The 18,822-nt window shown below is 52.4% G+C and overlaps 1 protein-coding gene and 1 non-coding gene across 3 annotated transcripts in view; both read left to right on the plus strand.

Annotated features, from left to right (window-relative positions):
- The window catches only part of DPP10 (dipeptidyl peptidase like 10), a 184,745-nt gene that overhangs the window by 60,587 nt on the left and 105,336 nt on the right, over window positions 1–18,822 (plus strand). For both annotated transcript variants that reach the window (XM_029073455.2, XM_029073464.2), the window contains exon 4: window positions 13,956–14,050. In XM_029073455.2, the coding sequence (XP_028929288.1) occupies window positions 13,956–14,050 (95 nt within the window). The remainder of the gene's footprint in view (window positions 1–13,955; window positions 14,051–18,822) is intronic.
- TRNAE-UUC lies at window positions 8,664–8,736 on the plus strand. The gene has a single exon. It is a non-coding gene; the product is annotated as a tRNA-Glu (tRNA).

Genomic DNA, 18,822 nt, shown 5'->3' on the forward strand with positions numbered 1-18,822 from the left:
CATTATTAACATTATTATAGTACTTATCTACTGAGTGACCTTGGCCAAGTCACTTCACTCCTCTGGGCCTCAGTTCCCTCATCTGGAAAATGGGGATTTTCCACAGGGACCGTGTCCAACCCGATTTGCTTGGATTCCCCCCAGCTCTTAGTACAGTGCCTGGCACAGAGTAAGCGCCTGACAAATACCACAATTATTATTATTAAATGAATAAAAGGTATTTCACTAACTTTTTGCTAAGGGCAGAGCACTGTTTGAAGCAGCTGGGAGAGAAGAAGAAGAGCAAAAGACTCATTCTCTCCCCTCAGTGAACTCGCAGTGTGGCCTAGTGGAAAAAGCCTGGGCTTGGGAGTCAGAGGTCGTGGGTGTGAATCCCGGCTCCACCTCTTGTCTGCTGGGTGACTTTGGGCAAGTCACTTCTCTTCTCTGGGCCTCAGTTTCCTCACCGGCAAAATGGGGATGGAGACCGTGAGCCCTACATGGGACGGGGACTGGGTCCAACCCGATTTGCTTGGATCCACCCCGGTGCTTAGCACATAGTAAGCACTTAACCAATGCCATAATGATTATTAATAATAATAATAATAATAATAATGTTGGTATTTGTTAAGCGCTTACTACGTGCAGAGCACCGTTCTAAGCGCTGGAGGAGATACAGGGTGATCGGGTCATCCCACGTGAGGCTCCCAGTCTTCATCCCCATTTTACAGATGAGGGAACCGAGGCCCAGAGAAGTGAAGTGACTTGCCCACGGTCACACAGCTGACAAGGGGCAGAGTTGGGATTATTATTATTATTAACAATAAACAGATATATTCCTTGCCCACAAGGAGGTTACAGTCTAGAGGGGGAATCAGATGTTAATAATAACGATGGTGTTTGTTAAGCGCTTACTATGTACCGAGCAGTGTTCTAAGCGCTGGGGGAGATACAAGGTCATCAGGTTGTCATTCATTCATTCAATAGTATTTATTGAGCGCTTACGATATGCAGAGCACTGTACTAAGCGCTTGGAATGGACAGGTCGGCAACAGATAGAGACAATCCCCGCCCAACGACGGGCTCACGGTCTAAACGCCCCGTGGGGCTCCCGGTCTTCATCCCCATTTGACAGATGAGGGAACTGAGGCCCAGAGAAGTGAGGTGACTTGCTCAAGGTCACCCGGCAGACAGGTGGCGGAGCCGGGATTAGAACCCGGGTCCTCCTGACCCCCAGGCCCGGCTCTGCCCACTAGCCCAGGATAGCCACACTGTGGTGGTAGCGTATTTCCTCGCTCGCGTCTCCAGCTTCGCCAGGAGGATTTCCTCCGCTCGCGTTTAATATTTAATCCGTTTCCTTCGAGGAAAGATCTGTGCTCTTTCCTTGCCGTTTCTCATCCGCCTCCCGGCTTCCCCTTGCTCTGCTCGAGGGCCGCAGATGGCTCTGAAGTGGGGGTGGGATTTGAAGAACAATGATGGTATTCGTTAAGCGCTTACTATGTGCCGAGCACTGTTCTAAGCGCTGCGGGAGATACAAGGTCGTTGAGTTGTACCATGTGGGGCTCGCGGGCTTCATCCCCGTTTGAAAAAGGAGGTCACTGAGGCCCAGAGAAGCGAAGTGACTTGCCCAAGGTCACACAGGTGACGGGGGGCGGAGGGGGGGATTAGAACCCACGTCCTCCGACTCCCAAGCCCGGCCACCAAGCCGCTAAGTGGTGTCGATCCCAGCGCTTAGTACAGTGCTTGGTGCAGAGTAAGCGCTTAATGAATACTGTTATTATTATGATTACTATTAGTAATAAGCTAGTCAGTCATTTGAATTTATTGAGCACTTAATGGTGTGTAGAGCACCGTTCTAAGCGGTTGGGAGTAATAGACACCTCCTCTGCCCACGGCGAGTTTCCAGTCGAGAGGGGAGACAGGCATCGATAGGAGACAATCGATAAGTAATCATTATAATCCACTGGCTTGTCGTATCCTCCGTCGATCAACTGAGCACTTACTGAGTGCCGGGCACTCTACTGAACGCTTGGGAGAGTAATAATGTATTTGTTAAGCGCTTACGATGTGCCAGGCACTGTACTAAGCGCTGGGGATGGATAGAAGCAAATTGGGTTGGACGCAGTCCCTGTCCCACGTGGGGCTCCCACTCTCCATCCCCAGCGTGACTCAGTGGAAAGAACGCGGGCTTAGGAGTCGAAGGTCATGGGTTCTAATCCCGGCTTCGCCACCTGTCAGCTGTGTGATTTTGGGTAAGTCATTTAACTTCTCTGTGCCTCAGTGACCTCATCTGTAAAACGGGGATGAAGACCGTGAGCCCCACGGGGGACAACCTGATTATCCTGTATCTTCCTCCAGCGCTTAGAACAGTGCTCGGCACGTAGTAAGCGCTTAACAAATACCAACAGTATTCTCCTTATTATCGTTATTTTCCAGATGAGATAATTGGGGCCCAGAGGAGCGAAGTGACTTGTCCAAGGTCACACAGCAGACAAGTGGCAGAGCCGGGATTCATTCATTCAGTCGTATTTATTGAGCGCTGTACCGAGGACTTTGAAAGTACAATTCGGCAACAAATAGAGACGATCCCTGCCCAGCAACAGGATTGGAACCCAGGTCCTTCCGACTCCCAGACCCGGGCTCTACCTACTAGGCGACAATAAAACACTGGTGGTAGACAAATTCCCGGCCCACAGCGACCTTACATTCTGAGGGGGTGGAGACGCACGTGATTCCCAATAAATGAGGGAAATGGACATTCATTCAATCATTCATTCGATCGTATTTATTGAGCGCTTACTGTGTGCAGAGCGCTCTACCGAGCGCTTGGAAATCCAAGCGTTTAAGGCGGAAGGGAGTGGGAGAAGAGGAAAGGAGGGCTTAGTCAGGGAAGGCCTCCCGGAGGAGGTGAGCTTTTCCATAAGGCTTTGAAGGAAGGGAGAGGGGTGGGATGGGAGGAGGGAGGGCGTTCCGGGGCCCAGGCGGGACGGGCGAGCCGGACGCCCAGGGAGGAGGTCGGCACGAGAGGAGCGGAGCGTGCGGCCCAGGGTGGAGGAGGAGGAGGAGGAGGAGGAGAGCGGCCGGGGCGGGGAGGAGGAAAAGCTAAAGGCCCAACAGCTTGGCCTGATGGAAAGAGCCCGGGCCTGGGAGTCAGAGGTCCTGGGTTCTAATCCCAACTCGGCCCCTCGTCTGCTGTGTGACCTCGGACAAGTCACTTCACTCAGGGGAAAGAGCCCGGGCTTGGGAGTCAGAGGTCATGAGTTCGAATCCCAGCTCTGCCACTTGTCAGCTGGGTGACTGTGGGCGGGTCACTTCACTTCTCTGGGCCTCAGTGACCTCATCTGTAAATGGGGATTAACTGTGAGCCTCCCGTGGGACCACCCGATGACCCTGTCTCTCCCCCAGCGCTTAGAACGGTGCTCGGCACATAGTGAGCGCTTAACAGATACCAACATTATCGTTATCATCATTCTCTGGACCTCAGTGACCTCATCCGTAAAATGGGGCTGAGGACTGTGAGCCCCACGTGGTGCGACCTGATGACCTTGTATCTCCCCCAGCGCTTAGAACAGCCTTTGGCACATAGTAAGCGCTGTACAAATCCCATGGTTATGATTATTAGTACAGCGCCTGGCACAAAGACCGGATTGCCTAACTGTAGAAGCAGCGTGGCTCAGTGGAAAGAGCCCGGGCTTGGGAGTCAGAGGTCGTGGGTTCAAATCCCGGCTCGGCCACTTGTCCGCTATGTGACCTTGGGCAAGTCACCTAACTCCTCTGTGCCTCAGTTCCCTCATCTGTAAAAATGGGGATTAAAAACTGTGAGCCCCATGTGGGACAATCTGATTACCCTGTATCTATCCCAGTGCTTAGAACAGTGCTCTGCACAGAGTAAGCGCTTAACAAATACCATAATTATTATCGTTATTATTAATTGTACCTCCCAAGGGCTTAGTCCAGTGCTCTGCACACAGTAAGCGCTCAATAAATACGATCAAGTGGATGAATGAATGAAAGACCATTGAAAAAGCGGAGAGTGCTTTAAAGCCGATGGTCAGGAGTATCCGTTGGTTGTGGAAGGGGATGAAACGGCGGGGGTAATAATAATAATGTTGGTATTTGTTAAGCTCTTACTCTGTGCCGAGCACTGTTCTAAGCGCTGGGGGAGACACAGGGCCATCAGGTCGTCCCACGTGAGGCTCACAGTCTTCATCCCCATTTTACAGATGAGGTAACTGAGGCCCAGAGAAGTGAAGCGACTCGCCCACAGTCACACAGCTGACAGGCGGCAGGGCCGGGATTCTAACCCATGAGTGAAGTGTGGACCAGAGCGAGGAGGCAGGGAGGTCAGAGGGGAGGCCGATGCAGTCATCCAGGCGGGAGAGGAGAAGCGCTTGGATCGGCGTGGGAGCCGTTTGGTTGGAGAGGAAAGGGCGGATTTTCAGTGAGGCCGCCAAGGTCGGACTGGCGGGATTTGGTGACAGATTGAACGTGTGGGTTGAATGCGAGAGAGGACTCAAGGATCTCGTCATGGTTACGGGCTCGTCAGGCAGAGAGGCCGGTGGTGATGGGAAAATCAGGGTGTGGATAGGGTCTGTGGAGGAAGATAATAATAATAATAATGTTGGTATCTGTTAAGCACTTACTATGTGCAGAGCACTGTTGTGAGCGCTGGGGTAGATACAGGGTCATCGGTTCGTCCCACGTGAGGCTCACAGTTAATCCCCATTTTCCAGATGAGGTCACTGAGGCCCAGAGAAGTCAAGTGACTCGCCCGCGGTCACACAGCTGACAAGTGGCAGAGCCGGGAGTCGAACCCATGACCTCCGACTCCCAAGCCCAGCTCCGTCTTGGACGCGGTCGGTTTGAGGTGGCGGGAGGACGTCGTGCGGGTAGAGACGTCCCGAAGGCCGGAGGAGATGCGAGATCGGAGAGAGGGAGACAGATCGGGGCTGGAGAGATCTGGGAATCATCCATTTATTCATTTATTCATTCAGTCGTATTTATTAAGCGCTTAACCGCACGCAGAGCCGCTTGGGAAGTCCGAATCGGCAGCAAAGAGAGACAATCCCTGCCCACAGTGGGCTCGTGGTCTTGAAGGGGGCAGAGAGACATCAAAACCAGTCAACGGCCATCAGTAGTATCATTAGAAATAAATAATAATAATAATAATGGTATTTGTTAAGCGCTTACTATGTATAAAGCACAGTTCTAAGCACTGGGGGAGATACAAGGTGATCAGGTGGTCCCACCTGGGGCTCATAGTCAGAATTCTAGATACATACACATCACTAATAAGCAGCGTGGCTCAGTGGAAAGAGCCCGGGCTTTGGAGTCAGGGGTCATGGGTTCGAATCCCGGCTCGGCCACTTGTCAGCCGGGTGACTTTGGGCAAGTCACTTCACTTCTCGGTGCCTCAGTGACCTCATCTGTAAAGTGGGGATTAAGACCGTGAGCCCCACGTGGGACAACCTGATTCCCCTGTGTCTCCCCCAGCGCTTAGAACAGTGTTTGGCATATGGTAAGCGCTTAACAAATATCAACATTATTAATAAATGGAATTATAATTATAAATATGAACATATGCAGACAAGTGTGGGGTGGGGCGGGGGGTAGAGCAGAGGGAGGGAGTGGGGGTGATGGGGAAGGGAGGAGGAGGAGAGGAAAAGGGGCTCAGTCCGAGAAGGCCTCCTGGAAGAGGTGAGCTCTCAGTAGGGCTTTGAAGAGGGGAAGAGAGTTAGTTTGGGGGATTTGAGGAGGGAGGGCGTCCGGGACAGCGGCGGGACGTGGGCCGGGGGTCGGCGGCGGGCCGGGCGGGCCGGAGGCCCGGGGTGGAGGCGAGCGGCGGCGGAGGAGCGGAGCGTGCGGCCCGGGCCGGAGGAGGACGGAAGGGAGGCGAGGGAGGAGGGGGCCGGGGCGTGGGGGGCTTGGAAGCCCATGGTGAGGTGATTCTGCTTGATACGAAGGTGGCTGGGCAACCACTGGAGATTTTTGAGGAGGGGGCTGACGTGCCCTGTGCCTTTCTGTAGAAAAGTAATCCGGGCAGCGGAGTGAAGTATGGACTGAAGTGGGGAGAGGCAGGAGGTTGGAGGTCAGAAAGGAATCGTAGAGGTGGGAGTCGAAGCCGTGGGAGCGAATGAGTTCTGCCAGGGAGGGGGTGGAGACGGAGATTAGAGAGGGACCCAGACCTGACCCTCGAGGGACCCCCACGGTGAGGGGGCGGGAGGCGGAGGGGGAACCCGCCGAGGAGACGGAGATGGAGAGGCCGGAGAGCGACGAGGAGGACCCGGTGTCGATGAAGCCGAGCGGTGCCGGGCCTCAGTTCCCTCATCTGGGCCTCTCGGGAGCTCTGGGCCGATAAAAAGAGAGGGTGAAAATTCTTCGGGATAGCTACCGGCGTTCTGTCCGCAGAGGCCGTCATCGCTGACCTGATCGGTTCTCTCCACCAGCGGCTTGGTTGGGAGATTCCGTGATCGAACGAGGGACCCATTTAGTACCCACCCCCGCGCTTACTACGGTGCCCGGTCCATAGTAAGCGCCGAACAGATGCCGTCATCATCATTATTATTATTGTCTGCTGCGGGACCTAAGGCAAATCACTTCGCTGGGCCTCGGTTCCCTCATCTCTAAAATGGGGATTGAGACTGTGTGGGAGCCCCGCGTGGGACAGGGACCGGGTCCAACTCAATCTGTCTCCACCCCAGCGCTTAGTACAGCGCCTGACGCATAATAAGCGCTTAACAAATACCGTTATTCCCGTTATGAGGACGGCTCACAGCATCCCTGCCTAATTAGGGGTCTCCGGCGACCCAGTTTGAGGGTTTGCAAGCCACGAGAGGATGAAAATCCGCAAAATCAAGTTTTAACGAGTGGATTTGGCGACTGGGTTTCTTGATATGAGCGAGTGTAATTCGAGGATGATTTAAATTGATCGACCCCCCTTCCCTTTCACCTTAGAAAGGAACATTATGCCTCTAGGTGCATCCTTTTTCTCAATCGATTAATCCATCAGTCATAGTGATTGGTAAGTGATTTCTACACGCCAAGCGCTCTAGCGTAATAATAATAATGAAGGTATTCGTTAAGCGCTTACTGTGTGCCAGGAACTGTACTAAGCATTGGTGCTTAGTGGAAATAATGATAATAAAGTTGGTATTTGTTAAGCGCTTACTCTGTGCAGAGCACTGTTCTAAGCGCTGGGGCAGATACGGGGTCATCGGGTCATCCCACGTGAGGCTCCCGGTCTTCATCCCCATTTTCCAGATGAGGGAACTGAGGCCCAGAGAAGTGAAGTGACTCGCCCGCAGTCGCACAGCTGACAGGTGGCGGAGCCGGGATTCGAACCCGTGGCCTCTGACTCCCCAGCCCGGGCTCTTTCCACTGAGCTACGCTGCTCCTCTGTAAATACACGTTGACGTTTCTTACAGGGGACAGCTGATGATGAATTTATCATTTCCCCCTCCCCGAAGCAAATACATTTTTAATTAGCTGAAAAAGGCACCGGGTTTCCGCGCCCCAGGGGAAGAAAGCTGTGAAAATAAAAAAACCCAGCCACCGGGTTAATCTGTTTTCCCGAGAGATGAATTATTTGATTCTTGTAATCACTGTTCTCATTGAATATCGGGATTCACCAGGTGGAAAAAACCAACCACCCCCTTGGAAGCGAGCCGACGTGCTGCGCTTTCAAGTCAAGCGTATTTGAGTTTGGAACAATCGCTCAATTTTCAAAGCCCGGGAGTGAAACCGGGAGTGGATTTAAGGTTTTCCAGACAGGTTTGGAGTCTCTCGAACCTGTCGTTCATTCAATCGTATTTATTGAGCGCTTACTATGTGCAGAGCACTGGACTGAGCGCTTGGAATGGACAGATCGGCAACAGACAGAGGCAGGCCCTGCCCACTGAGGGGCTTATGGTCTAGTCGGGGGAGACGGACGGACAGAAACAATAGCAATAAATGTCAGGCCCTGGAGGGTAGAGATTCATTCATTCGATCGTACTGACTGAGCGCTTACTGTGTGCAGAGCGCTGGACTAAGAGTTTATAATAATAATGCCGGCTTTTGGTAAACGCATATTATAATAATGATAATTATGAGCCAAGCACCGTCCTAAGCGCTGGAGTAGATACAAAGTCATCAGGTTGTCCCACGTGAGGCTCACAGTCATCCCCATTTTCCAGATGAGGGAACTGAGGCACAGAGAGGTCAAGTGACTGCCCAAAGTCACACAGCTGACAATAATAATAATAATGCTGGTATTTGTTAAGCGCTTACTATGTGCAGAGCACTGTTCTAAGCGCTGGGGGAGACACAGGGTCATCAGCTTGCCCCACGTGAGGCTCCCAGTCTTCATCCCTATTTTATAGATGCGGTAACTGAGGCCCAGAGAAGTGAAGTGACTTGCCCACAGTCACACAGCTGACAAGTGGCAGAGTTGGGATTCGAACTCATGACCTCCAAAGTCCAGGCTCTTTCCACTGAGCCATGCTGCTTCTCTCAAAACCACTAAACCACGGTTCCTGTTCCAATAGGATAGGGTCTACTATCTCTATTGTCTTCTCCTAAACGCTCAGTACAGTGCTCTGCACACGGTAGATTATTAGCGCCTGGAGGGATGGTGTCTGCTAACTTTACTGTCTTCTCCTCAGCGTTCAGTCCAGTGCTCTGCACCCATAGTAGACTAGTAGCGCTCCCATATGGTCTAGCGGTTAGGATTCCTGGTTTTCACCCAGGCGGCCCCGGGTTCGACTCCCGGCATGGGAACGGTTATACGTTGAGAAGCAGCGCGGCTCAATGGAGAGAGCCCGGGCTTGGGAGTCCGAGGTCATGGGTTCGAATTCCGGCTCTGCCCCTTGGCAGCTGGGTGACTGTGGGCGAGTCACTTCACTTCTCTGGGCCTCAGTGACCTCATCGGGAAAATGGGGATGAAGACTGGGAGCCCCACGTGGGACGACCCGATCACCCTGTATCTCCCCCAGCGCTTAGAACAGTGCTCTGCACCTAGTAAGCGCTTAACAAATACCAACATTATTATCATTATTATTACCAGCTCCTCGAGGACAGGGATGGGATCTACTCCCTGCACTGTGCTCTCCCCAGTGCTCAGTACAGTGCTCTGCACACAGTAGACGGGCGGCTCTGCGAGGGCAGGTTTTCTATCTACTAATTCGCTCGTCCTCGCCCAAGTGTTCGGCACAGCGCTTCACGCACTAGACTGTCAGGTCCTTGAGGGCAGGGATCGTGTCTGCAGAGTCTCTCGTGCTCTCCCAAGCGCTCAGTACAGTGTTCCGCACACAGTAAGGGTCCAGTGAGCACCACTGAGTAATTTCCTGCTAAAACACTCCTTTTTCCCAGAAGAAAAATCAGACACGCTGGAATCCATTTTACCTCCTCACGCGACAGATCTGCCCCGACTCCCCTTTCCATTTTTCATTCATTCCTTCGTATTTATTGAGCGCTTACTGTGTGCAGAGCGCTGTACTAAGCGCTTGGAAAGAAAGAGCTTTATTTTTTTATTTTTTATTTATTATTTTTTAAAGTTTTATCTCTATTGTTCTTGTCTGTCCATCTCCCCCGATTAGACTGTAAGTCCATCAAAGGGCATGGACCGTCTCCGTTACCGATTTGTCCATTCCAAGCGCTTAGTACAGCGCTCTGCACATAGTAAGCGCTCAATAAATACTACTGACTGAAAGAGCCCGGGCTTGGGAGGCAGAGGTTGTGGGTTCTAATCCCGACTCCGCCACTTGTCAGCTGTGGGACTTTGGACAAGTCACTTCACTTCTCTGGGCCCCAGTTCCCTCATCTGTAAAATGGGGATTAATAATAATATTAATAATAATAATGTTGGTATTTGTTAAGCGCTTACTAGGTGCTGAGCACTGTTCTAAGCGCTGGGGGAGATACAGGGTCATCAGGTTGTCCCACGTGAAGCTCACAGTCTCAATGCCCATTTTCCAGATTAGGTAACTGAGGCACCGAAAAGTTAGGTGACTTGGATTAAGACCGTGAGCCCCGCGTGGGACAACCTGATAACTTTGTTCTTCCCCAGTGCTTAGAACAGTGCTCGGCACGTAGTAAGTGCTTAGAGAAGCAGCGTGGCTCAGTGGAAAGAGCACAAGTTTAGGAGGCAGAGGTGATGGGTTCTACTCCCGGCTCCACCTCCTGTCAGCTGTGTGACTGTGGGCAAGTCACTTCACTTCTCGGTGCCTCAGTGACCTCATCTGGAAAATGGGGATCGAGACTGGGAGCCTCACGTGGGACACCCTGATGACCCCGTATCTCCCCCAGCGCTTAGAACAGTGCTCAGCACCTAATAAGTGCTTAACAAATACCAACATTATTATAAATACCCTCATTATTATTATTATAATTATTGTTACAATTGGGCAACAAATAGAGACCATCCCTACCCCACAACCGGCTCTAATTCAAGTGTTTTGAAGTGTATCTATTTTCATGGTATCGATGCCTGTCCTCTTTTAAGAGAAGCAGCGTGGCTCAGTGGAAAGAGTCCGGACTCGGGAGTCAGAGGTCATGGGTTCAAATCCCGGCTCTTCCACTTGTCAGCTGGGTGACCGTGGGCAAGTCACTTCGCTTCTCTGGGCCTCAGTTCCCTCATCTGTAAAATGGAGATGAAGACTGGGAGCCTCCCGTGGGACGACCCGGTGACCCTGTCTCTCCCCCAGGGCTTAGAACGGTGCTCTGCACAGAGTAAGCGCTGAACAAATACCAACGTTATTATTATTGTCTTGTCTTGCTGTCTGTCTGTGAGCCCGTCGTTGGGCAGGGACGGTCTCTATCTGTTGCCGAATTGTCCATTCCAAGCGCTTAGTACAGTGCTCTGCACACAGTAAGCGCTCAATAAATACCATTGAATGAATGAAGTGTTAATGGGGGGTTTTTTTGGAAGAACAAACTAAAGGGTCATTGTCCCGAGCCGAAGAGGGGCTTCGGAGTCGTGGAGAATCCTCTTTAGCAGCCTAGTGGTTAGAGCCCGGGCCTGGGCGTCGGAAGGACCTGGGTTCTGATCCCGGCTCCGCCACTTGTCCGCTGTGTGACCTCGGCCAGGTCACTTAACTTCTCTGGGCCTCAGTGACCTCATCTGTAAAAAATGGGGATCCATTCATATCTTCAACCATATTTATTGAACGTTTTCTGCGAGCAGAGCACTGTACTAAGCGCTTGGAAAGTACAATTCGACAACAAAGAGAGACGACCCCTGCCCACACCGGGCTCAAGGTCTAGAAGGGGGGAGACGGACATCGAAACTAGTAACAGCTGGGGAAGCAGCGTGGCTCAGTGGAAAGACCCTGGGCTTCGGAGTCAGAGGTCATGGGTTCGACTCCCGGCTCTGCCACTTGTCAGCTGTGTGACTTGGGGCAAGTCACTTCTCTGTGCCTCAGTTCCCTCATCTGTCAAATTGGGGATTAACTGTGAGCCTCACGTGGGACGACCTGATGACCCTGGATCTCCCCCAGCGCTTAGAACAGTGCTCGGCACATAGTAAGCGCTTAACAAAGACCAACATTATTAAACAGGCATCAGTAGCGTTAATCAATAGGATTAAGCCTGAGAGCCCCATGTGGGACAGGGACCGTGTCCGATGTGCTGATATCTCCCCAGTCGCTTGGCACAGTGCCCGGCACATAGTAAGCGCTTAAGAAATGCCACCGTAATTATTACGACAGTAAGCGCTCAATTATTAGCATCGATCGACGACTGTTTAAGACGCCGTCTGCCTTTAGCTGGCATTCCGGGATGTCGTCTCTGGAAAAACGAAGTTTTGTTTGGCAAAGTTTAATCTCCTTTCCAAGGAAAATGTTGACGCAGAAGAGGGTTTGGTTTGGTTTTTTTTTCTCCGTTGAAATCCGGTGACGCTGGGAGAGATTGAAGCACGGAAATGCTAATATAGATCTGTCAGCGAAACAATTGTGTCCTTGGAAACATCTCACTGGGCCAGGATTTTCTCCTGCACGTGCATCTCGATAATAATAATGGTACTTGTTAAGCATTTATTACATGCCAAACTCTGTTGGCTCAGTGGAAAGAGCACAGGCTTGGGAGTCAGAGTTCATGGGTTCGATTCCCGCCTCTGCCACTTGTCAGCTGTGTGACTGTGGGCGAGTCACTTCACTTCTCTGGGCCTCAGTGACCTCCTCTGTCAAATGGGGATTAACTGGGAGCCTCACGTGGGCCAACCTGATTCCCCTGTATCTACCCCAGCGCTTAGAACAGTGCTCGGCACATAGTAAGCGCTTAACAGATACCAACATCATTATTATTATTATTATTCTCTGAGCCTCAGTTCCCTCATCTGAAAAATGGGGCTGAAGACCGTGAGCCTCACGTGGGACAACCTGATGACTCTGTCCCTCCCCCGGTGCTTAGAACAGTGCTCTGCACAATAGTAAGCGCTTAACAGATACCAACATTATTATTAATATGGTCCGAGGGGCGGGGACGGGAGATGAATAAAGGAATAATAATGATGCTTTTTGTTAAGCGTTTACTCTGTGTCAAGACACCGTTCTAAACCCTGGAGAAAGTACAAGATAATCCGGTCTGGCGATGGGGAGGAGAACGGGGATTGAATTCCCATTTGACAGATGAGGTCACTGAGGCACAGAGAAGTGAAGCGACCTGCCCAAGGTCACACAGCGGACAGGTGGCAGAGCCGGGAGTTGAACCCACGACCCCTGACTCCGAAGCCCAGGCTCTTTCCACTGAGCCACGTTGCTTCCCCCATGATGACAGCATTTAATAATGTGGGTATTTGTTAAGCGCTTACTATGTGCAGAGCACTCTTCTAAGCGCTGGGGTAGGCACAGCGGAATCAGGTCGTCCCACGTGGGGCTCACAGTCTTCATCCCCATTTTACAGATGAGGTCACTGAGGCCCAGAGAAGTGAAGTGACTTGCCCACGGTCCCACAGCTGACAAGTGGCAGAGCGGGGATTCGAACTCGTGACCTCTGACTCCAAAGCCCGTGCTCTTTCCACTGAGCCACGCAGCATTTGTTAAGCACTCACTATGTGCCAAGGACCGTTCTATTCTAAGTATGTACACATTAATAAAAATAAATAGAATTATAAATTTGCACGTCTCTACAAATATGGGGAGAGGGGGGTAGAGCAGAGGGAGGGAGTCGGGGCGACGGGGAGAGGAAGAGGAGCGGAGGGAAAGGGGGGCTCGGTGTGGGAAGGCCTCCCGGAGGAGGTGAGCGCTCAGTAGGGTTTCGAAGAGGGATTATTCGGCGGATTTGAGGAGGGAGGGCGTCCGGGACAGCGGCGGGACGTGGGCCGCGGGTCTCGGGCGGGCCGGGCGAGCCGCAGGCCCGGGGAGGAGGCGGGCGGCCCGGGCCGGAGGAGGACGGAAGGGAGGGGAGGGAAGAGTGGGCATAGTGATGGACGGCTTTGAACAGAGGTCGTGGGTTCTAATCCCGGCTCCACCACTTGTCCGCTGGGTGACCTCGGACAAGTCACTTCACTTCTCTGGGCCTCATTTCCCTCATCGGTTAACCGGGGATGAAGACCGTGAGCCCCACGTGGGACACCTGATGACCCTGTATCTCCCCCCCCAGCGCTTAGAACAGCGCTCGGCAGCGTGGCTCAGTGGAAAGAGCCCGGGCTTGGGAGTCAGAGGTCATGCGTTCGAATCCCGGCTCCGCCACTTGTCAGCTGGGTGACCGTGGGCCAGTCACTTCACTTCTCTGCGCCTCATCTGTCAAATGGGGATGAAGACCGGGAGCCTCCCGTGGGCCAACCCGATGACCCCGGATCTCCCCCAGCGCTTAGAACGGTGCTCTGCCCATAGTAAGCGCTTAACAGATACCAACATTATCATTATTATTATGGAAGCCGCTGGTGAGGGGCTTCGGGTCGCTCTGTGGGGCTAAGGCGCCGATCTCACTACACAGGTTTGGCTTCCTCCCGGAGGTCCAGCGCTGCGCTCAACGTGGCCTCGTCTCTGTTGTCGTTGCAGATAGCGCGGTGGTGTATAAAACGAGAAGCGGACACGTCCTCCAACTGAACGTCGAGACAAACGTCACCAGGCTACTCTTGGAAAACACAACTTTTGTAAGTCACCGCCCCGCCGCTCCTTCCTTTCGTCTCGGGGCTGTCGGCATCGCAGGGAGCGGAATGAGCCCGGGCTAGAGCCCGGGCCTGCGAGTCACGAGGACCTGGGTTCTAATTCATTCATTCATTCAATAGTATTTATTGAGCGCTTACTATGTGCAGAGCACTGTACTAAGCGCTTGGGATGAACAAGTCGGCAACAGATAGAGACAGTCCCTGCCGTTTGACGGGCTTACAGTCTAATCGGGGGAGACGGACAGACGAGAACGATGGCACTAAACAGCGTCAAGGGGAAGAACATCTCGTAAAAACCGATGGCAACTAAATAGAATCAAGGCGATGTACAATTCATTAACAAAATAAATAGGGTAACGAAAATATATACAGTCGAGCGGACGGGTACAGTGCTGTGGGGATGGGAAGGGAGAGGGGGGAGGAGCGGAGGGAAAAGGGGAAAATGAGGCTTTAGCTGCGGAGAGGTAAAGGGGGGATGGCAGAGGGAGTAGAGGGGGAAGAGGAGCTCAGTCTGGGAAGGCCTCTTGGAGGAGGTGATTTTTAAGTAAGGTTTTGAAGAGGGAAAGAGAATCGGTTTGGCGGAGGTGAGGAGGGAGGGCGTTCCGGGACCGCGGGAGGACGTGACCCGGGGGTCGACGGCGGGATAGGTGAGACCGAGGGACGGCGAGGAGGCGGGCGGCGGAGGAGCGGAGCGTGCGGGGTGGGCGGGAGAAAGAGAGAAGGGAGGAGAGGTAGGAAGGGGCGAGGTGACGGAGAGCCTCGAAGCCTAGAGTGAGGAGTTTTTGTTTGGAGCGGAGGTCGATAGGCCACCGCCGGAGTTGTTTAAGAAGGGGAGTGACATGCCCGGATCGTTTCTGCGGGAAGATGAGCCGGGCAGCGGAGTGAAGGATAGACCGGAGCGGGGCGAGAGAGGAGGAAGGGAGGTCAGAGAGAAGGCCGACACAGTAGTCTAGCCGGGATATAACGAGAGCCCGTAATAGTAAGGTAGCCGTTTGGGTGGAGAGGAAAGGGCGGATCTTGGCGATATTGTAATTCCTGGCACCTCCACTTAATAATAATGTTGGTATGGGTTAAGCGCTTACTATGTGCAGAGCACTGTTCTAAGCGCTGGGGGGAGATCCAGGGGCATCAGGTGGTCCCACGTGAGGCTCACAGTTAATCCCCATTTGCCAGATGAGGGAACTGAGGCCCAGCGAAGTGAAGTGACTTAACCACAGCCACAAAGCTGACAGGTGGCAGAGGCGGGATTCGAACCCGTGACCTCCGACTCCCAAGCCGGGGCTCTTTTCACCGAGCCACGCTGCTCACTTGTCAGCTGTGTGACTTTAGGCGAGTTGCTTCACTTCCCTGAGCCTCGCTGACCTCATCTGTCAAATGAGGATGAAGACTGGGAGCCCCACGTGGGACAGCCTGATTCCCCCGTATCTCCCCCAGCGCTTAGAACGGTGCTCGGCACATAGTAAGCGCTTAACAAATACCAACGTTATTGTTATTATCTTCCTCTGGGCCTCAGTTCCCTCATCTGGAAAACGGGGGTGAAGACTGTGAGCCTCAGGTGGGACGACCCGATGACCCCGTATCTCCCCCAGCGCTTAGAACAGTGCTTGGCACATAGTAAGCACTTAACATATACCGACGTTATTATTAGTAGTAGTAGGAAGCGCTCAACAAATACGATCATCATTTAAAAAGGCTCCGTCTCTCTCCGCCTTCAAATCCCTCGTCTGTGCCCCCTGCTCCCAGCGCTAATTGTTTAATACGATTCATTCGGTCATATTTATTGAGCGCTTACTGTGTGCAGAGCACTGGACTAAGCGCTTGGCCTCTGATAACCTCCCACTTCCTTAACTCCCTCCAGCATCTGTGTAATTGAGCCCTCTTCACCATTTATGGGTGTCGGTAGATTCTGTTGCACATTCTTTGTTTATCAGTTATGTCAAGCAGCGTGGTTCAGTGGAAAAAGCACGGGCTTGGGAGTCAGAGGTCATGGGTTCGAATCCCGCCTCGGCCACTTGTCAGCTGTTGGACTGTGGGCAAGTCACTTCACTTCTCTGGGCTTCAGTTACCCCATCTGTCAAATGGGGGTGAAGACTGTGAGCCTCCCGTGGGACGACCTGATGACCCTGCATCTCCCCCAGCGCTTAGAACGGTGCTCTGCACATAGTAAGCGCTTAACACATACCAACATTATTATTATTATTATTAACTGGGATCTACCCCAGCGCTTAGAACAGGGCTTGACGCGCAGAAAGTGTTTAACAAATGCCAATAAAAAAATTAAAATGGAGGGCTCTGTCTGGGACGGTGAAGAAAGGGAGCGAGTCGGGGCGACGCGGAAGGGAGCGGGAGAAGAGGAGAGGAGGGCGCGGTCGGGGAAGGCCTCCGGGTGGAGGTGTGATTTAGGAGGGTTCCGAAGGGGGCGAGAGGGCTCGTCTGAAGCAGCGTGGCTCGGTGGCAAGAGCCCGGGCTTGGGAGTCAGAGGTCGTGGGTTCTAATCCCGGCTCCGCCACTTGTCAGCTGTGTGACCTTGGGCAAGTCGCTTCACTTCTCTGGGCCTCAGTGACCTCATCTGGAAAATGGGGATGAAGACCGGGAGCCTCAAGTGGGGCAACCTGATCACCTTGTATCCCCCCCCGCCAGCGCTTAGAACAGTGTTTTTTGCACATAGTAAGCGCTTAACAAATGCCATCATTATTATCATTATTAGTGGAACGTTCCCGGGCTTGGGAGTCAGAGGTCGTGGGTTCTAATCCCGGCTCCGCCACTTGTCGGCTGTGGGACTTTGGGCAAGTCGCTTCACTTCTCGGTGCCAGGGTTCCCTCATCTGGAAAATGGGGAGGAAGACCGTGAGCCTCACATGGGACAACCTGATGACCCTGTTTCTCCCCCAGCGCTTAGAACAGTGCTCGGCACGTAGTAAGCGCTTAACCAATACCATCATTATTATTATTATTATTATTATCTAGTCTTTCTCCTGACAAAAGGAAGGTCCTCTTCCGTAGACAAGTGAAATTGGGTCAAGGGTTAAGCGGTCCTGGTGGCTAGGACCCGGGCCTGGGCATCAGAAGGTCATGGGTTCTAAATCCGCCCCCGCCACTTGTCTGCTGTGTGGCTTTGGACGAGTCGGCTCACTTGTCTGTGCCCCAGTGACCTCATCTGGAAAATGGGATTAGGAGTGGGAGCCCCACGTGGGACAGGGACTGTGTCCAACCCAGTGCTTAATACAGTGCCTGGCACATAGTAAGCACTTAAATCCCACAGTTACTACATTAGTATTAAATCGGTGGTATTTCCCTAACTTTTTGCTAAGGACGGAGCACTGTTCGGAGCACCTGGGAGAGAAGAAGAAGAGTAAAAGACTCATTCTCTCACCATCAGGTTTAAGGCTTTCAAATCAAGTGGCCCCGGCCGCTCTCCTCCTCCTCCTCCTCCACCCTGGGCCGCACGCTCCGCTCCTCTCGTGCCGACCTCCTCCCTGCCCCTCCACATCGTCTATCTCAGTGCCGACCCCCGGCCCTCGTCCCGCCTCTGGCCTGGACGCCCTCCCTCCTCAAATCCCACGGACAATCACACTTCACCCCCTTCAAAGCCTTAATGAAGGCTCATTCATTCAATCATACTTCTTGAGCGCTTCCTGTGTGCAAAGCACTGTACTGAGCACTTGGGAGAGGACGATACAACAATAAACAGTGACATTCCCTGCCCACAACAGGTTTCCAGTCTACAGAAGCGGCGTGGTTCAATGGGAAGAGTCCGGGCTTGGGAGTCAGAGGTTGTGGGTTCTAATCCCGACTCCGCCGCCTGTCCTCTGGGTGACCTTGGGCAAATCTCTATGCCTCAGTTCCCTCATCTGGAAAATGGGGATGAAGACTGTGAGTCCCACATGTGACGACCTGATTATTCTATCTATTGCCATTGTTCTTGTCCGTCCGTCTCCCCCGTTAAGACCGTAAGCCCGTCAAATGGCAGGGACCGTCCCTATCTGTTACCGATTTGTCCATTCCAAGCGCTTAGTACAGTGCTCTGCACATAGTAAGAGCTCAATCAATACTATTGAATGAATGAATGAATGTTGTATCTCCCCCAGCGCTTAGAACAGTGCGTGGCACATAGTAAACGCTTAAACAAATACCATTATTATTATTAATGTTAGTGGGGGGGGAGACAGACATCGATACAAATAAATAAAATTGCATCTCCTCCAAGAGGCCTTCCCTGACTGCGCCCTCCTTTCCTCTTCTCCCGCTCCCTTCTTCGTCGCCCTGATTTGCTCCCTTTCTTCATCCCCCCTCCCACACCCGCTTATAATAATAATAATAATAATAATAATGATGGCATTCGTTAAGCACTTACTATGTGCAGAGCCCTGTTCTAAGCGCTGGGGAGGATACAAGGTGATCAGGTTGTCCCCGCTGGGGCTCACAGTCTTCATCCCCATTTTCCAGATGAGAGAACCGAGGCCCACAGGAGTGAAGTGACTCGCCCACAGTCACACAGCTGACAAGGGGCAGAGCCGGGATTCGAACGCATGACCTCTGACTCCCAAGCCCGGGCTCTTTCCACTGAGCCACGCTGCTTCTCTATGTCCTTAGATGTTATTTTATTTATTTCTATTAAGGCTTATCCACCGGTCTAGACTGTCAGGAGATGCAATTTTATTTATTTGTATCGATGTCTGTCTCCCCCCCCCCCACTAACATTAATAATAATAATGGTATTTGTTTAAGCGTTTACTATGTGCCACGCACTGTTCTAAG

Source organism: Ornithorhynchus anatinus, chromosome 1, assembly GCF_004115215.2.
Source record: "Ornithorhynchus anatinus isolate Pmale09 chromosome 1, mOrnAna1.pri.v4, whole genome shotgun sequence".
Taxonomy (NCBI): Eukaryota; Metazoa; Chordata; class Mammalia; order Monotremata; family Ornithorhynchidae; genus Ornithorhynchus; species Ornithorhynchus anatinus.